This window comes from Chelonia mydas, chromosome 20 (genome assembly GCF_015237465.2).
Source record: "Chelonia mydas isolate rCheMyd1 chromosome 20, rCheMyd1.pri.v2, whole genome shotgun sequence".
Classification (NCBI taxonomy): domain Eukaryota; kingdom Metazoa; phylum Chordata; order Testudines; family Cheloniidae; genus Chelonia; species Chelonia mydas.
Window position 1 is genome coordinate 17,278,491 of NC_051260.2, and position 22,509 is coordinate 17,300,999.

Consider the following 22,509-nt stretch of genomic DNA (forward strand, 5'->3'; position numbering starts at 1 on the left):
TGTGGGGGATCGGACTGGACGGCCTCTCTAGGTCCCTTCCAGTTCTGTGATTATTTCTCCCTATATAAGCTCACAATTTTGATGCCACTTTTCCAAACCCACCATGAGGACACCCTATTTCTTCCTAGAGAAACCATCCCGCCGTTGTGGTGGGATAGCTCTCCATAGAGAAGCTGCCCTCCCATATATCATATTGCCCTGTATAGAAGCCCACCATTAAGCTACCATATTTCCCTGTATAGAATCTCCCCAATGCATGGTTCAGCAGTGTCACGCTTAGAGGGACATAAATCTCTCACCCTACTCAAAATATTTGCCAGAACATTTAAAAACTTTGTAATTTTATATGCATTCTGTTTTTGTCAGAGTTATTACAGTAGCATCTAGAGACCACATGCAGGCTGCTGGTGCCACTTTAATCTGTCCCCAGGCTTAGTGCTAGCCACCACATGCATCCTTGGTAGATTAGCAATAGCAAGATTCCTCATGGGCTTTGCAGAGAAGCTGGACACTTAGCCCCTGTCCATGTTCCAGACAGGCGCACAGTCCCACTGGCCAACCTTAAATCCACATACAAAGGTTTGGGACAGTTAATAGAGTCTCTGGCTCTACCCGGTTTTTCCCTTTGGAGGAAGTACCAGGGGTGTACTCTGGCCACTCCCATCGAGTCCAGGATTTTCATGCAACTGCCCATCACCCCAGGTTCTGGGCACTTTCCACATAAATCAGTAGCAAAGGAACTAGGAGATTTCATGGAGGTTCTGCTAATTCTCTCCCCCCACCCCAAGAAGGAAGAGAAGAGAAATTTCTGGCTGGGCTTTTTTCAACGATAATTTTTTTAAAGGTTGATTTGTCTCAGGGGAGGGGTAGTTCTGGGGTTCAGAAGGGTGACCAGATGTCCCAATATGATCAGGACCATACCACTATTAGGCGCTTTGTCTTATATAAGCAACGTATAAACCTCACCACTGCCGCCCTGATTTTTCACACTTGCTAGGTGCAAAAAGAAAAGAGTACTTGTGGCACCTTAGAGACTAACCAATTTATTTGAGCATGAGCTCATGCAAGAGCTCACAATCTAAATAGACACAGGGTGGGAGGGGAAACTGAGGCACAGAGTGATTGCCCGAGGTCACCAAACAGGTCAGTGGCAAAGCTGGACTAGAACACAGATCTCCCCAGAGCCCCTAGCAGGGGAGAGGGGGGTAGGTTGCTGCGACTCTCCCTTGTATTTTCTTTGGGGGTTGCCTGACCCAGACCTCCTGGTGCCAATCAGTAGAGGGCATAAGGGTTACAAGACTCCAGAGCCTGGTATTTACAGAGCGTCATGGGAGGTCTCTAATAGAAATTGTGTTAGAAAGACAAGGTGGGGGAGGTAACACCTTCCATTGGACCCACGTCTGTTGAGGAGATAAGCTTTCAGGTTTATACCCAGAACTCTTTCAGGAGGTCCTCACACCCCTAGTTGTCACCTACCACCCCACACTGGAGCCCATACAGGGTATCATTAAACCATTACAACCCATACTCAATGGGAACCACATCCTGAAAGAAATCTTTCCCACACCTGCTCTTCTGGCCTTCAAACACCTCCCCCCAGCCTCATCACCAGAAGCAAGCTCTGCACAGATCAGGACCCATCCCTGTCCCCCAACTCAAAGCAGCACCAGACCCTGCCAGAACAGATGCAAAACCTGCAGCCCTATCTCCACTGCTGGGATGATCAATCCCCCAAACACACCTTTCGAGATCCATGGCTCCTACGCATGCCCACCCCAACATGCCTCACCCAGTGCACAAAATGCCCCAACATGGGTTAAACAAGACAATCACAATGTTCTGAAACAAACTCGCACAGAGGAGCAATAAAAGACACAGACCCCACATCACCTGTGGGTGAACCCTGGTCACAGAGCAGTCACTCCATATCTCACCTCTGAGGCCTTGTCCTCAAAGGCCTGTCCTTCAAAAGATGAGCTTAAATTCATAACTTTGCTAGAAACTACAGATCAAGGACTTAAAGACACTGGATTTATGGCTCATTACAACAATCTGTAATCCATTAACCATCCCCCCTTTTTGGGGGGGGCAGGGGGGTCCAGTGACTGCAGAGGTGTTAGCTGGTCACTTCAGTTTGACCGGGGTCTTAGAATATGTTAGCTACTTATGCTAGCCAATCTGTTCCATCTTGTATTTAGCGATGATGCAGAGTACCTTTCCCAGACCTGAAGAGCAGTTTGTGTAAGCTCAAAAGCTTGTCTCTTTCACTGTCAGAAGTTGGTCCAATAAAAGATCCCTCACCCACCTGGTCTCTAATGGGTAACCAGTAGCACCCCAAGTCAAATGCTAATGAAGAGTCAGTGGGGACTTCAGAAAGAAACTAACTAGAAAAACAGCAGGTCAGGGGAACCCCAGCTTGATGCGCACATCAAAGTTCATTTGAATATAGTTGGAGGACACAGACACACCCCGTCACCCTCCAGAGGAGCCAGACAGCAAACTTTCTCCATGAACAAATGGCCCTCAACCAGATTTGATTGAAAACACTGGTGAGGACTTTGGGCGAGACGAGCATCTTTAGAGAGGTGGTTAACCCGCTAGTTAAGCGCAGTCTCTAGAGGATGTTATTGTTTTGTATGTAACCACTGTTTCCAATATCCTCCTTCAGCCTCTGTTCTTTGGTTACGTTAGATACATTTATAGTGAAAACAAGGCTAAGTGCTGGGGCGTTAAGCAAAGTGGTGATGCTGAACTGAATCCGACAAGCTGCTGTGTATTATTCCTTTGGGAACAGCAGGCCTGGTCATTCGTGGGGGGCGGGGGGGCGAGTCTAGTAGAACAGGGCTGGACATTACAGGGGACAAACTCCAAGGATGCACTGGCTAGGGTGAAGCAGCTGCTAACCTGTCCATAGAAAGCAAGGCCTGCGAAGCCATGCTTGGGTTGCCAGAGGCTGGTGGTTTCAGGGAGCTGATCCAAAGATAAGACTTTGCCTGCTAGCAGGTGATGGGGGGATACCCCACAGTTTTGGGGGTAGTGCCCCCTGGGGAGCATCAATTACATTGAAATATATTTGCTCACATCCTGGAGTCACTCATTTGGCTCCCTCTAGTGCAGTAAGTGCCATTAGCCAGGGGAAAGCTAATTACTAGCTTGCTGGTACCTGTAAGACATCCCTTAATTAACCAGAAGCTGAGTGGAAGCCTAGTTTACACCCACCAGTCAAGGTTCTAGTGGCAGGTGAAGGAGGGAAGAGAGCTGTTCTATGGAATAGGAAGAGAATGGTCTTAGTGGTTTATTTTAACAAGACAAAGTGGTTTGGATTTAAACATTCCAGTGCAGGGCTGGGAAGCCAACAGAAGGTAGGGCCCTCCCCCTCCCACCCCATGGTTCAAACACCAACCTAGGGCTCAGGACACCTGGGTCCAAGTCCCAGCTCTGCCACTAACTCCCTGTGCCTCAGTTTCCCCATCTGTAAAATGGGAAGAATCTCCCATCCTGCACCACTGGTCTCTCTAGACTGAGGTTCTTCAGGTCAGGGACAGTCTCACTGTCTGTACATAGAATCATAGAAGGTTAGGGTTGGAAGGGACCTCAGGAGGTCATCTAGTCCAACCCCCTGCTCAAAGCAGGACCAATCCCCAATTTTTGCCCCAGACCCCTAAATGGTCCCCTCAAGGATTGAACTCACAACCCTGGGTTTGGCAGGCCAATGCTCAAACCACTGAGCTAGCCCTCCCCCCAGTGCCCAGCACAGTGTCGTTGTCCCCCTAGATCTATTTGGGTCCATCAGTGCTATTGTAACACCCTGTATTCAGGGCACAGAGCCGGCCTTGTCGTCAATAGAGGGCCTGGGCTCTGCTCTTGCCAGCAGCAGGTTGAGTTAAAGCAGTTCCCTGGAACAAGGACGAGCCCCCCAGGAGCCTTCACAGTGCAGAGTGTCTTTTATTTAGGATTTCTTTGGTTACAAGATTAACTGCAGAGGGGAGCAGGGCTGGGTGCAGCCAGGCCCTTTGTGCCTGGAGGACTCACGGCCCCTGCTGGGTTTGTAAAACAGTTGGCTCTCAAGTACAGTTCCACCCCCTCCGAGACACCAGCAATTCCCAGAGGATACAAGTCCTACCCAGCCAGGAGCAGGACTCATGTCCCCTCCACCACCCCCTGCCCCACCAGTCATTCCTAGCAGGCCCCTTTTCCACCCAGTGTCTGTTGCTGCTTCCTGTCAGACTCCGGCTGCATCCGGGGCCCATGGCTGTGGCATAGGCCTTCACCTGCCTTGGTCTTGCTGCCAGTGACCTTGGCTGGGATAACGCTGGGTTGTGCAGATGGATTTCTTGCGCCCCGAGGAGAGGCCACCCCAGGACTCTGCATCCCTGTCACAAGCTGACTGAGCCCCAAGGGGAAGTGGCCAGCACACAGTGCTTCTGTGCTCCTCCTGGGGCTCCTGGAAGAGAAAGAAGTGTCAGCCTGCCCTCCCCAGAGCGCTAAGGGACACAGCATCCAGAATAGACACCACCTCCTACTGGATGGGCCCAGAACTGCTCTGCTGTGTAATATAGCACAAACAGCTAATGGAGATTCTCCTCGAGCTCAAGTGACAGGGCCTTCTGGAGCAAGGGGGCTCCAAGTTCTAGCTTCATGGAGTTCTGCATGGTCACAGCATGCAGCCTAGTGGCACCTGAGTGATTATGAGTTTCTTTAGATTGTCAGCTCCTTGGAACAAGGACTGTTTATACAGTGCCTAGCACGAAGGACAACTGGTCCACGGCTGGGGCTCTGTGCTTACTAAATAATGAATAGGCCACTGCAATGCCAAATGGCTGACTGCTCAGCTCAAGGGGGAGCACTGCATGCTGGGAGTCAGTTTCCCCAGGCTGTATCTCCTGGGTCAAGGCAAGGCAACAGGCTATATTGTATGCCAGGTCTAGTAGGAGCAGCCAATATCCCATAGTTACCTGAGGCCTGGAGAGCTGCAGGGGCTCTTGGCAGGAGAGAAAGGGAAGGCAGGCAGGGAGCGACGCTGGCGCGAGAGGTAGCCTTTGGGCAGATCCTGGGGCAGCTCCACATCCAGGCGCTCCAGGGGCAGAGCCATCTCTGAGCATGGAGAGGACAGGGAGGTGTCAGCCCAGTAATGCTGGCCCGGGCCACCATGGGAAAGTGCCCTAAAGCTAATGCGCTTGCATGGCTCTGACACGAGTCCTGCCACCGACTCCACAGCCTTTTGGTCAGAGAGCTGGGCAAGCAGCACCCCCCCATGTGGGTGAAGGAAAAGGTAGAGGCTCAAGTCACTGATGAAACTCGAGTGTCTGGGATTCCAGACCCCCAGCACCAAGTCACAGTGAAAGGAGGCTCGTGTGCTGACACCCTGCCCCAGGCACTGGGCCCGGCCAGGGGTAGGAAGGTATGTGGTGCCCCAGTCGAAGAAGGGGAGCTGTGCCAGGCTGGGGCCCTGGTGAAACCACGGGCCAATGATCTGATGGGAACAACACCGCAGAGCTAAGCTGGACGGAGCACCATGGTCATCTTCGACCGAGACACTTCTAAGCTTCTCCCTGAGGGTTGCCTGGGACTCAGGGATCTCTTCCTGGCTCTATGAACTGGGAAAAACTTACTTCACCTCTGAGCTGCTGGTTCCCTTCCCACCCCTGGTCTGCCTAGGCTGGGCGCTGTCAGGGAGAGGGTCGGTCTCGTTTCGGCTCAGATCTTGGCAGGCACTTGGGGTCACAGGGTCCCTAAGAGGTGAAGGCTGCTCATCCTCAGAGGCAACACAGGATCCCCTGGGCCCCAGCAGGGTCAAGGCCCAAATTCCCCACCACCTCCAGTCCCTCCCCATTCCAGCCCAGTTTCCCCCCTTGAGGCCCTACCACTCCGGATCCGGCTCAGTTCTGGCCCCAGCAGCTTTCCATCCAGGCTCAGCAGGACGTATTTCTCCACCTTGATCTCCGGGCTCAGCTGATCCACTGCCCGCAGGTTCGGCCGCTCCATCGCCTCCACTCCCGGCCCGGCCCGGCGCTCCGAGCGCAAAGCATGCACCACGTTCATCTTCGGCTTGGAGAGAGAGCAGAAGGGTGGAATGAGCCAGCAGAACTCCCCACCCTCAGGAGAGAGCCCGTAGATACTCCAGGGAGAAGGTCTATGAGCTGGCAGGCGAGTGGGGCTACCCTGGCTGTGCCATTGCAGTGGGCTGCAGGTGTTGGGTCTTTTGCTCTTCACCCAGCACCAACCCCCTATGCAGAAGCCACACAGGCACCATGGGGACCCATCTGCCCATGTTTATGGAGATACAAGGCCTGGCTTTGTACATCCTACTACACCAGCTGGCCTAGGGAAGCCCCTAAAACCCAGTGAGCACCACTAGTGGGCTCACAAGCGATTTAAAGGGATGTTCTCCTAATCCTGTGTGGCACCCAGACCTACACAAGCGGTGGTGAGCTCTTTTAGCTCAGGCTTTCCGATTCAGAGATCACAGGTTCGATCCCTGCTGCCAACCACCCACCCAGGGACACAACATGACACACACCCCACTGGTGGGAACACCTTGTGGTGATCCTGCTGCTGTCTGGGCTACACCTGGTCTGATGCTAAACAAGGCCTTCAGGATGGCATGCAGCCCTCACGGCAATTGGTTTCCAGCCCTACCCAAGTGACCCCGAAGCAACACAGGGGCTAGCCACCTACACAGCCTGAAGAGGTGTCAGGGCATGCCGTCACACCACCAAGAGCTCAGACAGCTATCAGGGCCCCCTCATGTCACACCCTGCCCCAACAAGCTCAGTCTACATAGGGATGTCCCCACTGGAGGGGACCAAGGCCCAGAGAGGCTCCGTGACTTGTCCATGGTCACGCAGACTCAGTGGCAGAGCTGGGATTAGAACCCAGATCTCCAGTGTCCTGGTCCCCTCCGTCTCCAGCTGGGGTCATCACCCCCACCCACCTGGTGTTCTGGCAGCTTCGCTCCCTAATTGCTCAGCCCTTCCAGAAATGCAGCTCAGGGTTTCTGGGCTGAGAGCTACTTCTCTCTGCATACTCAGCAAGACTCCGATACCCCTGCAGAGCAGAGCCTCCACCAGCGCTACATGCTCACACCTCCACCCCCGCTTTGCCTAGTAGTCGCAGAATTGCAGATTCTATGATCCTGGCCAGATTGTACCTGGTTTGTATTTCACGGCAGCTCAGTTCGATAGACACATGGCAGCTTTCCTCTGCCCTGTACCTGCCAGACAAGGTCAGACCATTGGTCCAGCTAGCCCCACATCCTGCCTTTGGTGCTCGCTGCCTGATATTTTCTCCTTCCACAGAGCAGGTAGCCCTGCTTCCTGCCAGTACAACACATTCAATGCTGCACAGCGACTAGGAGCTTAACTGAGCGAACCAACTGTGCAGCACTGGAGAAGACGACTTGTTTCCCCCCCCTCCCCCCGCCCCCATCACCTGAGGGTCCGTGATGCCCCACACAGTGGGCGATTTAACCCACTCGTCAGCCAGAGTCCATGGTTTCACTTGAAAACGCACCACTTTGGCAGAGACGGAATTGCTGGGCAGGGGAGAACACGGTGTTCCGAAAGGACAAGAAAACAATTGGTGGTTTGCTTGCGGCTGCAGAGAGGTATTACCGGCGCTAAACAGGCAGAACGATTGCACTGCAGAGGTGACAAGGGAGCCCATAAAAATAAGTGATGGGCCAGCAGCTAATTATTTTTCTCTTTTCCCCACCTCCGGCTTTCTGGGTAGAACTAATTAAATCCCTCACCAGATTAAATCTATTACCCAGATTTCCCAGCTGGCCGTTTGCTAGCTACAGAGACAGCCCTCGATTGGTTTCCATCCGGGAGCCCACGCAGGGGAGCTCAGACCAGTAAATGGGCCAGGCTTCTCCTATGGATTCTTGCTGCACTCGAGAAGGAGCCCTGCTAGGAAACCATTCATGAAGGGCCAGAGCTCAGCCTACGAGGAAGGCTCATGCTTGAGGTGCTGGGCTGGAACTCTGGCGCCGGATTGGATTCCTGGTTCTGCCATAGACTCCCTTGAGCACCTCACATCAGCTGGGTGCCTTGGTTCCCCCATCTGTGAAGTGGGAGCAATGGGTTCCTTGTTCAGTCAGGCTCTCAGTCTCTCATTAGGTATCCTTAGCACCTAGCACACGGAGCCCTCTAGCACACAGGGGCAGCACGTTCTTGCCATAACCTCCCTAGAAATGCAACCCCCCCCCCCCAGAAAAAAAACACACACTCAAAGCACAGTCAATGGGAACCTTTTTTGTTCTGGAGCCATGGTGGCAGCCTGGCACAGCTGGGCTATGGAGTCTGTGCATTTCAGGGTCGTGGGAGAAAGGTGCTGGATTTGTCTCCTTGCAGGTGCTCAGCCGCTCTAGCAACAGAGCGGATGCAGCATGAACAGAGTTTGCACCCCCTGCACAACACGCAGCCCCCTCTGCTTGCAAAGCTTGTCTGTCCAGAGGTTTGCTACTCACACCACACCCCATATCCAGGCCAGCAGGCAGAGGCCACCCCAAGCCACATTTGCCTTTACTGTCTAGTCCCCTATATTACCACATATTTCTATTGCAGCAGCACCTCAGAGCACCAGTCGTGGACCTGGCCTCCATTGTGCTAGGCACTGTACAAACACAGATCAACAGGCCATTACTTTTCAACTAACAAGAAAAGACACCTAGGAGCCGCCAGATCGGCTCAGCCCCAGGTCCATGTAGCTCGCTAGCCAGTCTCCAACAGCCGCCAGAGCTAGTTGCTGTGAAGGAAAATCATGAGGTTTTAGAGCCCTTCTGAAAACCTTTACCAAAAGGTACGGACTAGAAGGACTCCAGAGAACCCTGCCAAAGTCATCTAATACTTAATACTTCCATGACAGCCTAGGACAATAAATATCACGGTTTAATTATACAGCACTTGGAAGTGTATTTCCTCTTATCCATCTTGAATTTGCCACCTTTCATGTTAATTGTCCCCGTGCTCTTGTGTTACAAGATGGGGAGTAGAAATTGGCAGGCTCTTTCCAATACCCTCCCTTATTGTACATGCTTGGGGGTCTTGCTCACCACCTCCTGATCCAGGTAGGCACAGAGGCTATGCCATTCCCACCTTGCTGCAGGGCCAGACACCTGACATGGTTAAGGAAGAGCACCAGCCTCCCTGTCAGGACAGTCGCTACCTCAACAAGGTCATCAGTCATAACTAACACACCCAGCCATCTCCCCTAGGAAGGATTAGAGGCAGACATCCCTCATTGCAAGGGCTGCCCCAAGTTTTAGTCCTGTAGTTAGCTGCAGTCCACCCAAAATGGGCCTCCTCTTACACCCAGTATTGGAAGTTATTCACAGCAGGAATAAAAACCCATAACCCTAGGGCTGTAGAAAAACACCCTGACACCAACCCTACCACACTAAGCCCCCTACCTGACTAATATTCCTGCACTCCTCTATGGGGCACAGCAGAGCCTACATAGAAACCTTGGCCACCCAAGCAAAAACAAAATAAAACTAAACCTTACTTACCCCCGCCCTGACTATTTTCCCTTTACACCTGCCTGACAGACACCTGCAGCTGCCACCCCTGGCCCTATATACGAGGAGCCTTGACGCCCTCATTCAGCAACCTGACTCCTCACACCTGACCCTTGCCACACCTAATTCAATCTGCCCCTTATTAGCCCCCCCATCCAACCCCAGCTGCTTTCTAATAAGGTTTAGGGAGGTGATTTCTCTGTAAGTCAGTATCTTGCTTGGGGGGGGCTAGAGCAAATGTGCTGTGCTCTACGGTACAAGGGAGCTTAGATGCTCGGGGGGAACAAGAGTGGGGGATGTTTTGCTCTGGCACACAAGGGGGTTTGGGCCCTTGGGGGGCAGGAGCAGGAGGCACATTGCTCTGGCGCACGAGGGGGCTCGGGCCATGGGGGGCAGGAGCAGGGGGCCTGGGCCAGAGCAGGGGGGGTATCGCTCTGGGGCACGAGGGGGCTTGGGTCTTGGGGGGCAGGAGCACGGGGCCTGGGCCAGAGCAGGGGGGGTATCACTCTGGGGCACGAGGGGGCTCGGGCCATGGGGGGCAGGAGCACGGGGCCTGGGCCAGAGCAGGGGGGGTATCACTCTGGGGCACGAGGGGGCTCGGGCCTAGTGGGGAGGCTGAAGCCTGAACATGACAGCTGCTTTGCGACCCTCGCTCCCGCGTTGCCCAGGCAACGAGGGCAGCTCGGAATCACATGACCGTGCCCAAGATGGCGGCGCCCAGGGAGGCGTCACGTGACTCCCGGCCAAGATGGCGGCGCCCAGCAGCCGCGGCCCGGCGCTGTCCCTGCGCGTGGTGGCCGAGTGCGGGCTGAGCAAGGCCCGGGCTTGCGAGCTGCGGCTGCCGCACGGCCCCGTGCTCAGCCCGGTCTTCATGCCCGTGGGCACGCAGGGCACCATGAAGGGGATCACGGCCCGGCAACTGGAGGGGCTGGGCTGCCGCATCTGCCTGGGCAACACCTACCACCTGGGCATGAGGCCGGTGCGCGACCCCCCCCCCCTCCCCACCACCTGGGCATGAGGCCGGTGCGCGACCCCCCCCCCCCCCGGGCATGAGGCCGGTGCGCGACCCCCCCCCCCCCCCGGGCATGAGGCCGGTGCGCGACCCCCCCCCCCCCGGGCATGAGGCCGGTGCGCGACCCCCCCCCCCCGGGCATGAGGCCGGTGCGCGACCCCCCCCCCCCCGGGCATGAGGCCGGTGCGCGACCCCCACCCCCCCCCCGGCATGAGGCCGGTGCGCGACCGCCCCCCCACCCAGGGGTCTAACTCCCCCCCACACACTTTACCACCCGGCTATGAGTGAGGCTTGTGGTTGTCTGACCCTCCCTGCTCACCTGCCACGTGGCCATGAGGCCAGTGAGTGTCCCTGTCCCTGCAATCTCCGCGTGGTCTGTCGGGTGGGTGTAAAATCCTGTTCTTTGTTGTTGGTTTTTTTTGGGGGGGGGCGGGGTTAGCTGGTGCTTCTGGAGTTCTGATTTTTGGAGAATCCTTGGGCCTGTGTTCAAATTTCTAACCCTCCTTTTTCCCACCCTTCTAAACCCACCTCAGGGGCCTGAGCTCATCAAACAAGCCAACGGCCTTCACGGGTTCATGAACTGGCACCAGAACCTGCTCACGGTGAGTGGGGCTCACCAGGGCTGGGCGAGGAGGCGGGTTTCAGAGGCCTGATCCCTGTGGGTTGGTGGTGAGAGGGGGAGCAGGTTAGAAGCCAAGCACTCTGGCAGCTTCTCATGGGAGCTTGGCTCTTGGGGGGTGAATCGGGGGCCCCTCTGGGCAGGGTGGGTGGTCAGGATTGGGGCCCCTGTGGGCAGTGTGCCATGGCATTTCAGAGCTGGGCTGCAGCATGGAGCCCAGGTGTGTTTCCCCTGTGTTAACCCTTACGTGGCGGCTGGATTTTCTTATCTGGGGCTTTTCTTGACTGTTGCTCTGTTCAGGGTTTGCACGGCACCTCGTACGGCCATGGGGTCCTAGGTGCTACCGTAATACATGGTTTCAGAGTAACAGCCATGTTAGTCTGTATTTGCAAAAAGAAAAGGAGTACTTGTGTAATACACGTAATACATAATGTGCAGCCCCTAGCACAATGGGCCACGATGGGTGCCTAGGTGCTACCGTAATACACCTAATAGATAATACAGAGGGTACCTTTAGCGCTAGTGGAATGTCCCAAGTTGAAGCGGCTTCTGTACTATGTATCTACAGGTTCAGCCTGGGCACCAGCAGGGCAAGCTCCTGCCTGTGGCTAACATGCCTCTGTGCTGCCCCAGCGGGGCCCCTTGCCCCCAGCAGCGAGCGGGGAAGCCTCTGAGGCGGCTGTTTAGCACCATTTGCCTCACTTGAGCACCTGGGAGAGGATGACTAGCAAGGGGCCTCGTGGTGAAGGCGGTGGTCTGGCACTTGGGGGATCTGGGTTTGATTCTTGGCTCTGCCGCTGACTCCCTGCGGGACCTTGGACAAGTCAGTGACTACCTGTGCCTCAGTTTCCCCATCTGTAAAGAGGGCATTGCAAGGAAGCTCACTAATGACTGAAGTGCTCAGATGCTCCAGTGATGGGGGCCTATGGAACAACTGAGGTAGGTGGGCCACTGTCAGCCTGGAGTGGGCTCAAAGCAGAGGCCTGGAGTCTCCGTCCCCCTCCCTCAAGCTATCCAGCCTCCCTTCTCCCTATGTTGCACCTGTGACCCCCTAGACAGTATCCCTGGCCTAAATCTCAGCACCCCCTGGCCTGGTATTCTCTAGCTCTCAATGGGCTTGTTCGCAGGACAGCGGCGGGTTCCAGATGGTCTCCCTGGTGGAGCTGTCCGAGGTGACGGAGGAGGGCGTCCGCTTCCAGTCTCCGTACAATGGGGAAGAGATCCTGCTGACGCCGGAGAAATCCATCGAAATCCAGAACACGCTGGGTAACTTGTGCTGTTTGGGAGCCGCTGGCTGGGTCCCTGGTGCCTAACAGTGACTGTACACAATGGGGCCATCCTTTAAAAAGGCATCCCCAAGGTGCAGACCAACCTAGAAAAGGGATTTTGAGTCTGAGCTGGTAACTCAGGAGGGAGCACTCGTCCTTGCAGCCCATGTGCTGTGGGGGTTCAGTGGGGGGCACTGTCCCTTTGGAGGCAGTGCTGGCCCCAGTGCCCTGCCGGGGCAGGGTGGGGCGCTCATCTGGGAGTGTTTATCCCAGTGCCCTGGGGCAGTACCGGAGGGTTGCTGTGCTCTGGGGGAAGAAGTGGGGAAGTGAGATCCGCTCCTGTGGTTATTGAAGCTCCACATGGAGTTCAGGCCCTGTGGTGAGCTCTGGCCAGACCTCCCCACTTCTGTTACATTCTGCCACCCTAACCCCCTGTTGCCTGTGGAAATCCAGCTCCCGGTGGGGCTGAGCCCTGGTGTGTTGCTTCCGTGGGTTGCATGTGGCCTCGAGTACTGCCGCGCCAGCGCCGCGAGAGACCAGGGAACGGGTCGCTCTGGTTCCTTCGAATCCTGCCGGCGGCGGGAACGACGGAAAGTGGAATGAGTCTGCTGGCTGCTCAGTGGAATGAGTCTGGTGGATCTCAGACCACGTCAAGTGCCAGATGATCCCAGAGGGGTGGGTAAATAACACCCCCACCCCCACTTCTTAACGTCTTCAAAGCTCAGAAGACATTAAGTGCTGTGGATGGTTTTCCTTTGGTTAAAGCAGAGTGGGGTCTAGTGGTTAGAGTTGGGGGCTGGGAGCCAGGACTCCTGGTTCTCTCCCTGATCTGGAAGGGGAGTGGGCTGCAGTGGAGGGCAGGGGGTTGGGAGCCAGGAGTCTTGGGTCCTGTTCTGGGCTCTGGGAGGGGATGTGAAGCTCAGGGCAGAGAATCAGAGCCATCCCCCTAGAGATTGGCCCTCCCCTGGCTCGCGGGGCCCTCCCCAGGCAAGTGGGAGCTGCCGCAGGCTCCTGGCTCAGGCTGCCTCTCCCTGTTCCCTTCCTAGGCTCAGACATCATGATGCAGCTGGATGACGTGGTGAGCAGCACCGTCACGGGGCCCCGGGTGGAGGAAGCCATGTACAGGTTTGTCCAATCTCTGCAGCGCCCCCCCACCTCTGTGGCTGGCGGATAACGCCCAGCTGAGCCTTCCCCAAGCAAGCGCCCCACTCGGGCTCCTCCGCCCCCTGCTTTATCCCTCGCCCTAGGAGCCTGGTGGGGTGCCAGGCTCCTCGCCCCATTCGCTCCACGGGGTGCGTTTAACCCTGGGCAGGCCGGAGCCTCATCGCCTAGTTCGCCCCCCCGTGTGGCTGAGCTGTGTGTCCCTCGATCTCCAAGTGCTTCCCAAAGCAGGTCCCTATCATTGCTATCCCCGTTTTACTGATGGCGAAACTGAGGCACAGGGCAGTGAAGTGGCTTGCGCAGGGTAACCCAGCAGGTTGGGGGGCAGGGCCAGGAACAGAACCCAGCCTTTCCGAGTCCCAGTCCAGGGCTCTATCCATGAGGCCCCGCTGTCTCCAACTCTCCCGTGGGGTGGCAGGGACTGAGCGGGCCGGGTGCGTTGCAGGTCGATTCGCTGGCTGGACCGCTGCATTGCCGCCAACAGCAAACCCGACGAGCAGAACCTCTTCGCCATCATCCAGGGTGGGCTGGACCCTGCCCTCCGCACCAAGTGTCTGGAAGGTAACGGAGACCTGGCTCTGCTCCCTCCGGTAACAGCTGGTCTCTGTGCTCCGAGCCCGGGCGTGGATGGGCTGGACTTGGGGGCTGAGATGACCGTGGGCAAGTCCCTGCTTCCCTCTGGGCCCCAGTTCCCATCTGGATAATGGTAATTCTTCCCGTGTCCAGATAGACCGTGAGCTCCTTGGCACGGGCCCGATCTCGGGCGGCCGTACCTGTGTTGCTGGGCGGTTTCCCCTCTCCAGAGCTGCCAGGAAGCCGGGCAGGGCCTGGTCTGGGCTCGCCAGCCCTACTGTGGTCGTGGGAGCTGTGTGGGGCCGTGATGCCTGCGGCGGGAAGCTCCGGCTGGCTTTGGGGTAGCTTCTAGAGCTGCTGGAGGGGACTAACCCTGTGGGATGGGGGCATGCCCTGGGGGTGAGGCGAAGGAAGGGGGTGTAGAAGCTGCATCTTCCCCCTTAGCCTGTGGAGACCCTCACGAGGGCATGGGTAGGAGTGATCCTGCCCTACCCCTTCCCCCTTAGGGACGGGACCTTCCTAGCTCTGTTTCCATCCCCAGAGATGACGCAGCGGGACGTGCCCGGCTTCGCCATCGGGGGGCTGAGTGGCGGTGAGGCGAAGGATCACTTCTGGAGGATGGTGACCCTCAGCACTGATCATCTCCCCAGGGGGAAGCCCCGCTACCTCATGGGGGTTGGGTAGGTGTCGACGCCAAGCAGCGTCCATTCGCTGGCTCCCCCCTTCTTCTGGGGCTTTCAGCTGGGCTTGGCATCTCGGGGGACTGGTTCCCTCCGCTTGGGCTCAGGGATCGTCCTGTCTACGCAGCACCCGCTGCTGCTGGGGTGCTTCATGCTGCAGAATCTAGGGGGTTCAGGTGCCTGGGGCAGCAGTGCCTCATGCGGGGAGCCAAGGGGGTTCAGGCGCTTGAGGCCTAGTGTACAAGTTGAAGCCGAAACATGGCTGCCTAGTTACCCCACTTCCTCTTGGGTCATGGGAGGGGAGCATGTGACCCTTCACCAAGAGGGTGATGCCCGGGGGCTGGCAGGTATGGCCCACACGCTGGCAGGGCAGGGCCCCAATTCTAACACCCCTTCCCCACCCATGTGCCTCACCCTGCCCTCCAGAGGGCCTTGGGTCGTCTCGCTCCCTCTACTGAGGTTCCCCAGGTTTGTGCTGGGTGTCTGGGGCCCTAGGCTGAGACTCGATGTGCTCACGGGCCAGTTTGCAGAGCTGTCGTCTCCCCCCCCAGCTACGCCACGGACCTGGTGGTCTGCGTCGCCCTGGGCTGCGACATGTTTGACTGCGTCTTCCCCACCCGGACAGCGGTGAGTGGCTGCACCCAGGGAATGGGGTGGGGGTGGAGGGAGGTCAGTCTGTCTGTCTACACCCTGGGCTGCTCTTCTGTTTGCTGGGATGCCCCATAGTGATGGGCAGGTAACTGGGATCACACACCCCACCCCATAACCCCTTGTTGGCCACCGTCCCAGTGACCAGCCAGATCCTTTCCCTCCCAGCGCTTCGGCTCAGCCCTGGTGCCCTGGGGCTCCCTGCCAGTGAAGAACAAGCAGTTCGCCAAGGACTTCCGGCCCATCGACGAGAACTGCGACTGCCCCACCTGCCGCAGGTGTGTGCCCTGGGTCGGGGGAGGGGGGCAGGCAAGGGTCGTTCCCCTCCCCGTGGCGGCCACCTCGCCCCGCTGATGGGCTGGGAGCCAGCTGCTGTGCCGGGCACCTCGAAGTGGGTTGGTGCTTGGGGGTGGGGGGCGTTGGGTCCCCACCTTCGGCACGGATCTCCTGCCCTGGTGAGGGGGGTGGAGGACAGAGCTGCCCCCACCCCAGGGTACTGACCCCCGATCCCAGCCTTTCTCTCAGCCGTGGCTCGTCGCCAGGGGCTCCCGTGCGTCTCTCGAGCGCTGTCCCTTCCGAGGCTGCCCCAGGAGGGTCGGTTCCTGGGGCCTTCGCCTCCTTCACCGCGACGTTTCTCCGTCCCAGGTACAGCCGGGCCTTCCTGCACGCCCTGGTCCGCAGCGAGACGGTTGCCATGCACCTCCTTACAGTACACAACATCGCCTACCAGGTGGGTCCCCAGGGCACCACCCGCCGGAGTGCTGCCCTCTAGGCCGGGCGTTAACAGCCCTGGAGGCTGGGGGGCGCAGCAGGGCTGTTAAATTTACTGCTGCTTCCTCCCGGGAGCCAGGCGGGTTCTGGGTGTGGGGCGAGCCCCTGGGTCTGTCCCCGGTCGGTGGGGAGGGGACGTGGGAAGTATCTGAGCTGTTCAGGGTGTAATCTGTGCCCCTCCCCTACAGTTGAATCTGATGCGGTCGATCCGGGAGAGCATCGTGGAGCAGAGGTTCCCGCAGTTCGTTCAGGACTTCATGAGAACCATGTACGGCAGCCGGGAGCGGTACCCGCCATGGGCTGTGGAGGCCCTGGCCTCGGTCAATATCACCCTGGACTGACAGAGGGGTGGGGGGGGAGGTTGTTTTTCACTCCCTGTCCCCTCCAAAGAAGATGAGCTTGGAGGAGCACAGAGAATCTCTTCTTGACCTGGATTGTCCCAGCTCTTCCCGCCCCCAGCAGATACCCCAGGAGTCAGAGGGGTCAGACCTGTAGCCCAGCCGGCCCCATCTTCTGATGCCCGTGCACAGCGGTGACTGCTCTTCGTGGCATCTCCACCATGGGACGAGGGGGGGTCGGTAAGTCTGCAGCACAGAGCTCCTCTGTGCAAAGGGTTCTGGGTAACACGGGAGCCCTCGATCAGGCTCGTGACAGGAGCAATGCCAGTGCCTGGGTTGTGGGGTCGAAAGAGTTAAAACCCAGCAGCCTCCAAGCTCATTAAGAAGGGGGCCTGGGAATGATTTTAAGCTTTCTTTTTGTTTTACTGTCCCGTCCCCCTTTGTACACGGTTTGTAATTAACGGTTGGGTTTTTAACGAGGCGGAGCCAGGTGCTCCGCTCCCCACTGGGCCGGGCACTGCCCATCAGCCCCCAATAAAGGCTGTGAAGCTGCCAGTGGAGATGGATCAGACTGTCGTGGGGAGTTGACTTGTGGGGGTGTGGCTGGCTTGGGGCAAAGACTGGGCCCCTCCACACCGGTCTGGTCTGGCAGGTGCACGACATCCCCCTCCCTCTGCCTGGATCCGCTGCAGGATGCCAGAGACACCTACATGGCAGGGCACACGCCTGCTTGTGACGTGGAAAGGTGGGCAAATCCCCTTGCAGCCTGGACAGTGGGAGGGAGCACCTGAGCTGTTCTGCATCCCTCGTGCTGGGTCTGAACCTGCTCAAGAGCATCCGCCTCTAGGCTGTGGTGCAGGGTGGTCTCTACAGGGGTCCTTTGCCCCTGCGCTCAGATGCAGCCACTTCTGGGGTGGGACATGGCAGCTGTTCAACAGCGGCACAGCACCAGCGCTTGCACCCCCCACTCTGGGCATGGAGCGGACAGGAGCGCTGGGAGGCAGGGCTGGGCCTGTGCTGTCTGGGGAAAGCTTTGGAGCTTACCTCCGACCTGTTTGGTGCCTGAGGGCTGCTGACGTGGCCGAGGCCTGGAGCTGAGCTGGGCTTGTGGGTGGGCCCCCCCGCCACTATCTAGCTCAGGGAAGATCTAGCCACTCTCCAGCAGCAGCCTGTTACAGACCCTACGGGGTGCCCCAGTCCCTATGCACTGGGCTGGGGAAGCAGGGCCCAGGATACCAGCTGGGGCCTCATGGACCTGGCTTCACGTCCCTGCTGTGCTGCAGCCTCTCTGTGTGATCTTGCGCCAGTGGTGTAGTGTCTCCGTGCCTCGGTTTCCCCATGTGTCCAGTGGCACTAATAGCCCTGCCTCCCCAGCAGGCTGGGAGGGCAAATGGGGCAGCGCCCGAGGTGCCTAGAAGGGGAGCGGCTGCAGCCCGTGGCGCTGTGCGTTTCCCATTCCCCTTCCAAGCCCCCACTCCTGCCTCTCCCGCTCCCCGAGCCCAGCCCCGGGGGGGTCCCCCCAGCAGGTTGTGATCTGTTCCAAGGGGAAAGCATCCCCAGGGGGGCCAGCCGCTGGGAATGGGAGGTTCCCCCGTCGGCCAGTAGGGGGCAGCAGGTGCCTGGCGAAAGCGGGGCCCTGGTGGCGCTGCAGCGAGCTCGGGAGGTTCTGCTGCGGGCGTGCGGGGGTGTGTACGGTAAGTGCTCTTTGCATCCTGAGGGGGACCCTGCGCTGGCTTCTGCTGTCCTGGAGCAGGGACTGCTGCGGGGAGGGGCGATCTGGTACCAGAAGAACCCAGGAGTCCTGGCTCCGAGGCCCCCTTTCATAGAATCATAGAATATCAGGGTTGGAAGGGACCCCAGAAGGTCATCTAGTCCAACCCCCTGCTCGAAGCAGGACCAAGTCCCAGTTAAATCATCCCAGCCAGGGCTTTGTCAAGCCTGACCTTAAAAACCTGTAAGGAAGGAGATTCTACCACCTCCCTAGGTAACGCATTCCAGTGTTTCACCACCCTCCTAGTGAAAAAGTTTTTCCTAATATCCAATCTAAACCTCCCCCATTGCAACTTGAGACCATTGCTCCTCGTTCTGTCATCTGCTACCATTGAGAACAGTCTAGAGCCATCCTCTTTGGAACCCCCTTTCAGGTAGTTGAAAGCAGCTATCAAATCCCCCCTCATTCTTCTCTTCCGCAGACTAAACAATCCCAGCTCCCTCAGCCTCTCCTCATAAGTCATGTGCTCTAGACCCCTAATCATTTTTGTTGCCCTTCGCTGGACTCTCTCCAATTTATCCACATCCTTCTTGTAGTGTGGGGCCCAAAACTGGACACAGTACTCCAGATGAGGCCTCACCAGTGTCGAATAGAGGGGAACGATCACGTCCCTCGATCTGCTGGCAATGCCCCTACATATACAGCCCAAAATGCCATTGGCCTTCTTGGCAACAAGGGCACACTGCTGACTCATATCCAGCTTCTCGTCTACTGTCACCCCTAGGTCCTTTTCCGCAGAACTGCTGCCTAGCCATTCGGTCCCTAGTCTGTAGTGGTGCATTGGATTCTTCCATCCTAAGTGCAGGACCCTGCACTTATCCTTATTGAACCTCATCAGATTTCTTTTGGCCCAATCCTCCAATTTGTCTAGGTCCTTCTGTATCCTATCCCTCCCCTCCAGCGTATCTACCACTCCTCCCAGTTTAGTATCATCCGCAAATTTGCTGAGAGTGCAATCCACACCATCCTCCAGATCATTTATGAAGATATTGAACAAAACGGGCCCCAGGACCGACCCCTGGGGCACGCCACTTGACACCAGCTGCCAACTAGACATGGAGCCATTGATCACTACCCGTTGAGCCCGACAATCTAGCCAGCTTTCTACCCACCTTATAGTGCATTCATCCAGCCCATACTTCCTTAACTTGCTGACAAGAATGCTGTGGGAGACCGTGTCAAAAGCTTTGCTAAAGTCAAGAAACAATACATCCACTGCTTTCCCTTCATCCACAGAACCAGTAATCTCATCATAAAAGGCGATTAGATTAGTCAGGCATGACCTTCCCTTGGTGAATCCATGCTGACTGTTCCTGATCACTTTCCTCTCCTCTAAGTACTTCAGGATTGATTCTTTGAGGACCTGCTCCATGATTTTTCCAGGGACTGAGGTGAGGCTGACTGGCCTGTAGTTCCCAGGATCCTCCTTCTTCCCTTTTTTAAAGATGGGCACTACATTAGCCTTTTTCCAGTCATCCGGGACTTCCCCCGTTCGCCACGAGTTTTCAAAGATAATGGCCAAGGGCTCTGCAATCACAGCCGCCAATTCCTTCAGCACTCTCGGATGCAATTCGTCCGGCCCCATGGACTTGTGCACGTCCAGCTTTTCTAAATAGTCCCTAACCACCTCTATCTCTACAGAGGGCTGGCCATCTACTCCCCATGTTGTGATGCCCAGCACAGCAGTCTGGGAGCTGACCTTGTTAGTGAAAACAGAGGCAAAAAAAGCATTGAGTACATTAGCTTTTTCCACATCCTCTGTCACTAGGTTGCCTCCCTCATTCAGTAAGGGGCCCACACTTTCCTTGGCTTTCTTCTTGTTGCCAACATACCTGAAGAAACCCTTCTTGTTACTCTTGACATCTCTTGCTAGCTGCAGCTCCAGGTGCGATTTGGCCCTCCTGATATCTTTCCTACATGCCCGAGCAATATTTTTATACTCTTCCCTGGTCATATGTCCAACCTTCCACTTCTTGTAAGCTTCTTTTTTATGTTTAAGATCCGCTAGGATTTCACCATTAAGCCAAGCTGGTCGCCTGCCATATTTACTATTCTTTCGACTTTCTCTAAGCCACCCAACGCAACTCCCCCCCTGGTCGGTTCCTATTCCCGCCCCCCTGGCTTGTGCCCGGTAAAGCAGCAGGCTGGGAAGATCCGGTGCATTTGTTACCCCTGCCTGCTCCATCCATCCTGCTTTTGACCCGGGTTCCTCTTGTCCCTGCCAGCCCGGGAAGGAGGTGAGGGTGCTGGGAAGGGGTAGCACTGCCCGGGCACCTGGTGAGCTGCAGGTAGGAGAGGGTCGTGCTGCGGCTCCTCTGTTCTGGGCAGATTCAGCTTTGCAAACCCTCCAGGGAAAGAGACCAGCCTTGCCGGGGTCCCCCTGCCTGGGCCATCAAAATCACAGGGCGGGCGCTCCCCTGGCACATATCCCCGGCCCGGGGCAGTGCTTCCAGCTGTGGTGTACCCAGGTGCGTTGGGCAGTTGGCAACCAAGGGGTTAAGCCATACATGGGTTGGGCCCAGCTCCCCCCCCCCCCCCCCGCCTCCCAGGTATCTCCTATGCCAGGCCGCACCTGGCGTGATGCACGGACACAGTGTAAACAGCTTGCCGTGGGGGGCAGGGTGGGGGTGAGGTGCCCTGGCCTAGGAGAAGGGGCAGCGAACAGGGCCTGGGGATGGGGGGGAGCTGGGTGAGAGGGGAGAGGAAGGGCGCCATGATGCTGGGGGGGGAGACACGCGCTAGTGCCAAGCACACACGCAGGGGCACACACAGAGGTCCAGGAGCTGGAGTCTCTTCCTGAGTGTGCACGATAGGCTGTCTGTGAATGCAGCCGCCAGGGGTTCACTGCCACCACCGGGAGGGGAGTGGGGTCTAGTGGTTAGAGCAGGGCGGGTGGGAGGCAGGACTCCTGGGTTCTCTCCCCAGCTCGGGGAGGGGAGTGGTGTCTAGGGGTTTGGGGGGGGGGGCGGGTTCTATCCTGGCTCTGGGAGGGGAGTGGGGGCTAGTGGTTAGAGTAGGGCGGGTGGGAGCCAGGACTCCTGGGTTCTCTCCCCAGCTCGGGGAGGGGAGTGGTGTCTAGGGGTTTGGGGGGGGGCGGGTTCTATCCCGGCTCTGGGAGGGGAGTGGGGGCTAGTGGTTAGAGTAGGGCGGGTGGGAGCCAGGACTCCTGGGTTCTCTCCCCAGCTCGGGGAGGGGAGTGGTGTCTAGGGGTTTGGGGGGGGGGCGGGTTCTATCCCGGCTCTGGGAGGGGAGTGGGGGCTAGTGGTTAGAGCAGGGCGGGTGGGAGCCAGGACTCCTGGGTTCTCTCCCCAGCTCGGGGAGGGGAGTGGTGTCTAGGGGTTTGGGGGGGGCGGGTTCTATCCCGGCTCTGGGAGGGGAGTGGGGGCTAGTGGTTAGAGCAGGGTGGGTGGGAGCCAGGACTCCTGGGTTCTCTCCCCAGCTCGGGGAGGGGAGTGGTGTCTAGGGGTTTGGGGGGGGGCGGGTTCTATCCCGGCTCTGGGAGGGGAGTGGGGGCTAGTGGTTAGAGCAGGGTGGGTGGGAGCCAGGACTCCTGGGTTCTCTCCCCAGCTCGGGGAGGGGAGTGGTGTCTAGGGGTTTGGGGTGGGGGCGGGTTCTATCCCGGCTCTGGGAGGGGAGTGGGGGCTAGTGGTTAGAGCAGGGTGGGTGGGAGCCAGGACTCCTGGGTTCTCTCCCCAGCTCGGGGAGGGGAGTGGTGTCTAGGGGTTTGGGGGGGGGGGGTTCTATCCCGGCTCTGGGAGGGGAGTGGGGGCTAGTGGTTAGAGCAGGGTGGGTGGGAGCCAGGACTCCTGGGTTCTCTCCCCAGCTCGGGGAGGGGAGTGGTGTCTAGGGGTTTTGGGGGGGGGGTTCTATCCCGGCTCTGGGAGGGGAGTGGGGGCTAGTGGTTAGAGCAGGGTGGGTGGGAGCCAGGACTCCTGGGTTCTCTCCCCAGCTCGGGGAGGGGAGTGGTGTCTAGGGGGTTTGGGGGGGGGGTTCTATCCCGGCTCTGGGAGGGGAGTGGGGGCTAGTGGTTAGAGCAGGGTGGGTGGGAGCCAGGACTCCTGGGTTCTCTCCCCAGCTCGGGGAGGGGAGTGGTGTCTAGGGGTTTTGGGGGGGGGTTCTATCCCGGCTCTGGGAGGGGAGTGGGGGCT

General features: G+C 57.7%; 2 protein-coding genes across 7 annotated transcripts; one reads left to right on the plus strand and one right to left on the minus strand.

Moving 5' to 3' along the window:
• Nucleotides 1-3,925: 3,925 nt before the first annotated feature.
• LOC119564796 lies at nucleotides 3,926-9,643 on the minus strand. Of its 6 annotated transcripts, XM_043532876.1 has the most exons (5): nucleotides 9,512-9,547; nucleotides 7,151-7,213; nucleotides 5,865-6,048; nucleotides 4,956-5,094; nucleotides 3,926-4,444 (listed from the first exon to the last, which is right to left on the minus strand). In XM_043532876.1, exons 3-5 carry the CDS (start codon nucleotides 6,040-6,042, stop codon nucleotides 4,180-4,182), a joined length of 582 nt encoding a protein of 193 aa, XP_043388811.1. In that variant the 5' UTR covers nucleotides 6,043-6,048; nucleotides 7,151-7,213; nucleotides 9,512-9,547; the 3' UTR covers nucleotides 3,926-4,179. The 6 variants fall into 6 exon arrangements, with proteins under 6 accessions (XP_043388811.1, XP_043388809.1, XP_043388810.1 ...); XM_043532874.1 differs by lacking the exon at nucleotides 7,151-7,213 and having other exon boundaries at nucleotides 9,512-9,643; XM_043532875.1 differs by lacking the exon at nucleotides 7,151-7,213 and having other exon boundaries at nucleotides 9,413-9,631.
• A 597-nt stretch (nucleotides 9,644-10,240) lies between these two features.
• QTRT1 (queuine tRNA-ribosyltransferase catalytic subunit 1) lies at nucleotides 10,241-17,156 on the plus strand. The gene is made up of 10 exons (XM_037887812.2): nucleotides 10,241-10,499; nucleotides 11,066-11,134; nucleotides 12,279-12,417; nucleotides 13,466-13,544; nucleotides 14,026-14,141; nucleotides 14,695-14,833; nucleotides 15,385-15,460; nucleotides 15,650-15,759; nucleotides 16,127-16,211; nucleotides 16,441-17,156. The coding sequence occupies exons 1-10, from the start codon at nucleotides 10,269-10,271 to the stop codon at nucleotides 16,591-16,593; spliced, it is 1,197 nt and encodes a 398-aa protein (XP_037743740.1). The 5' UTR covers nucleotides 10,241-10,268; the 3' UTR covers nucleotides 16,594-17,156.
• The last annotated feature ends 5,353 nt before the right edge of the window (nucleotides 17,157-22,509 follow it).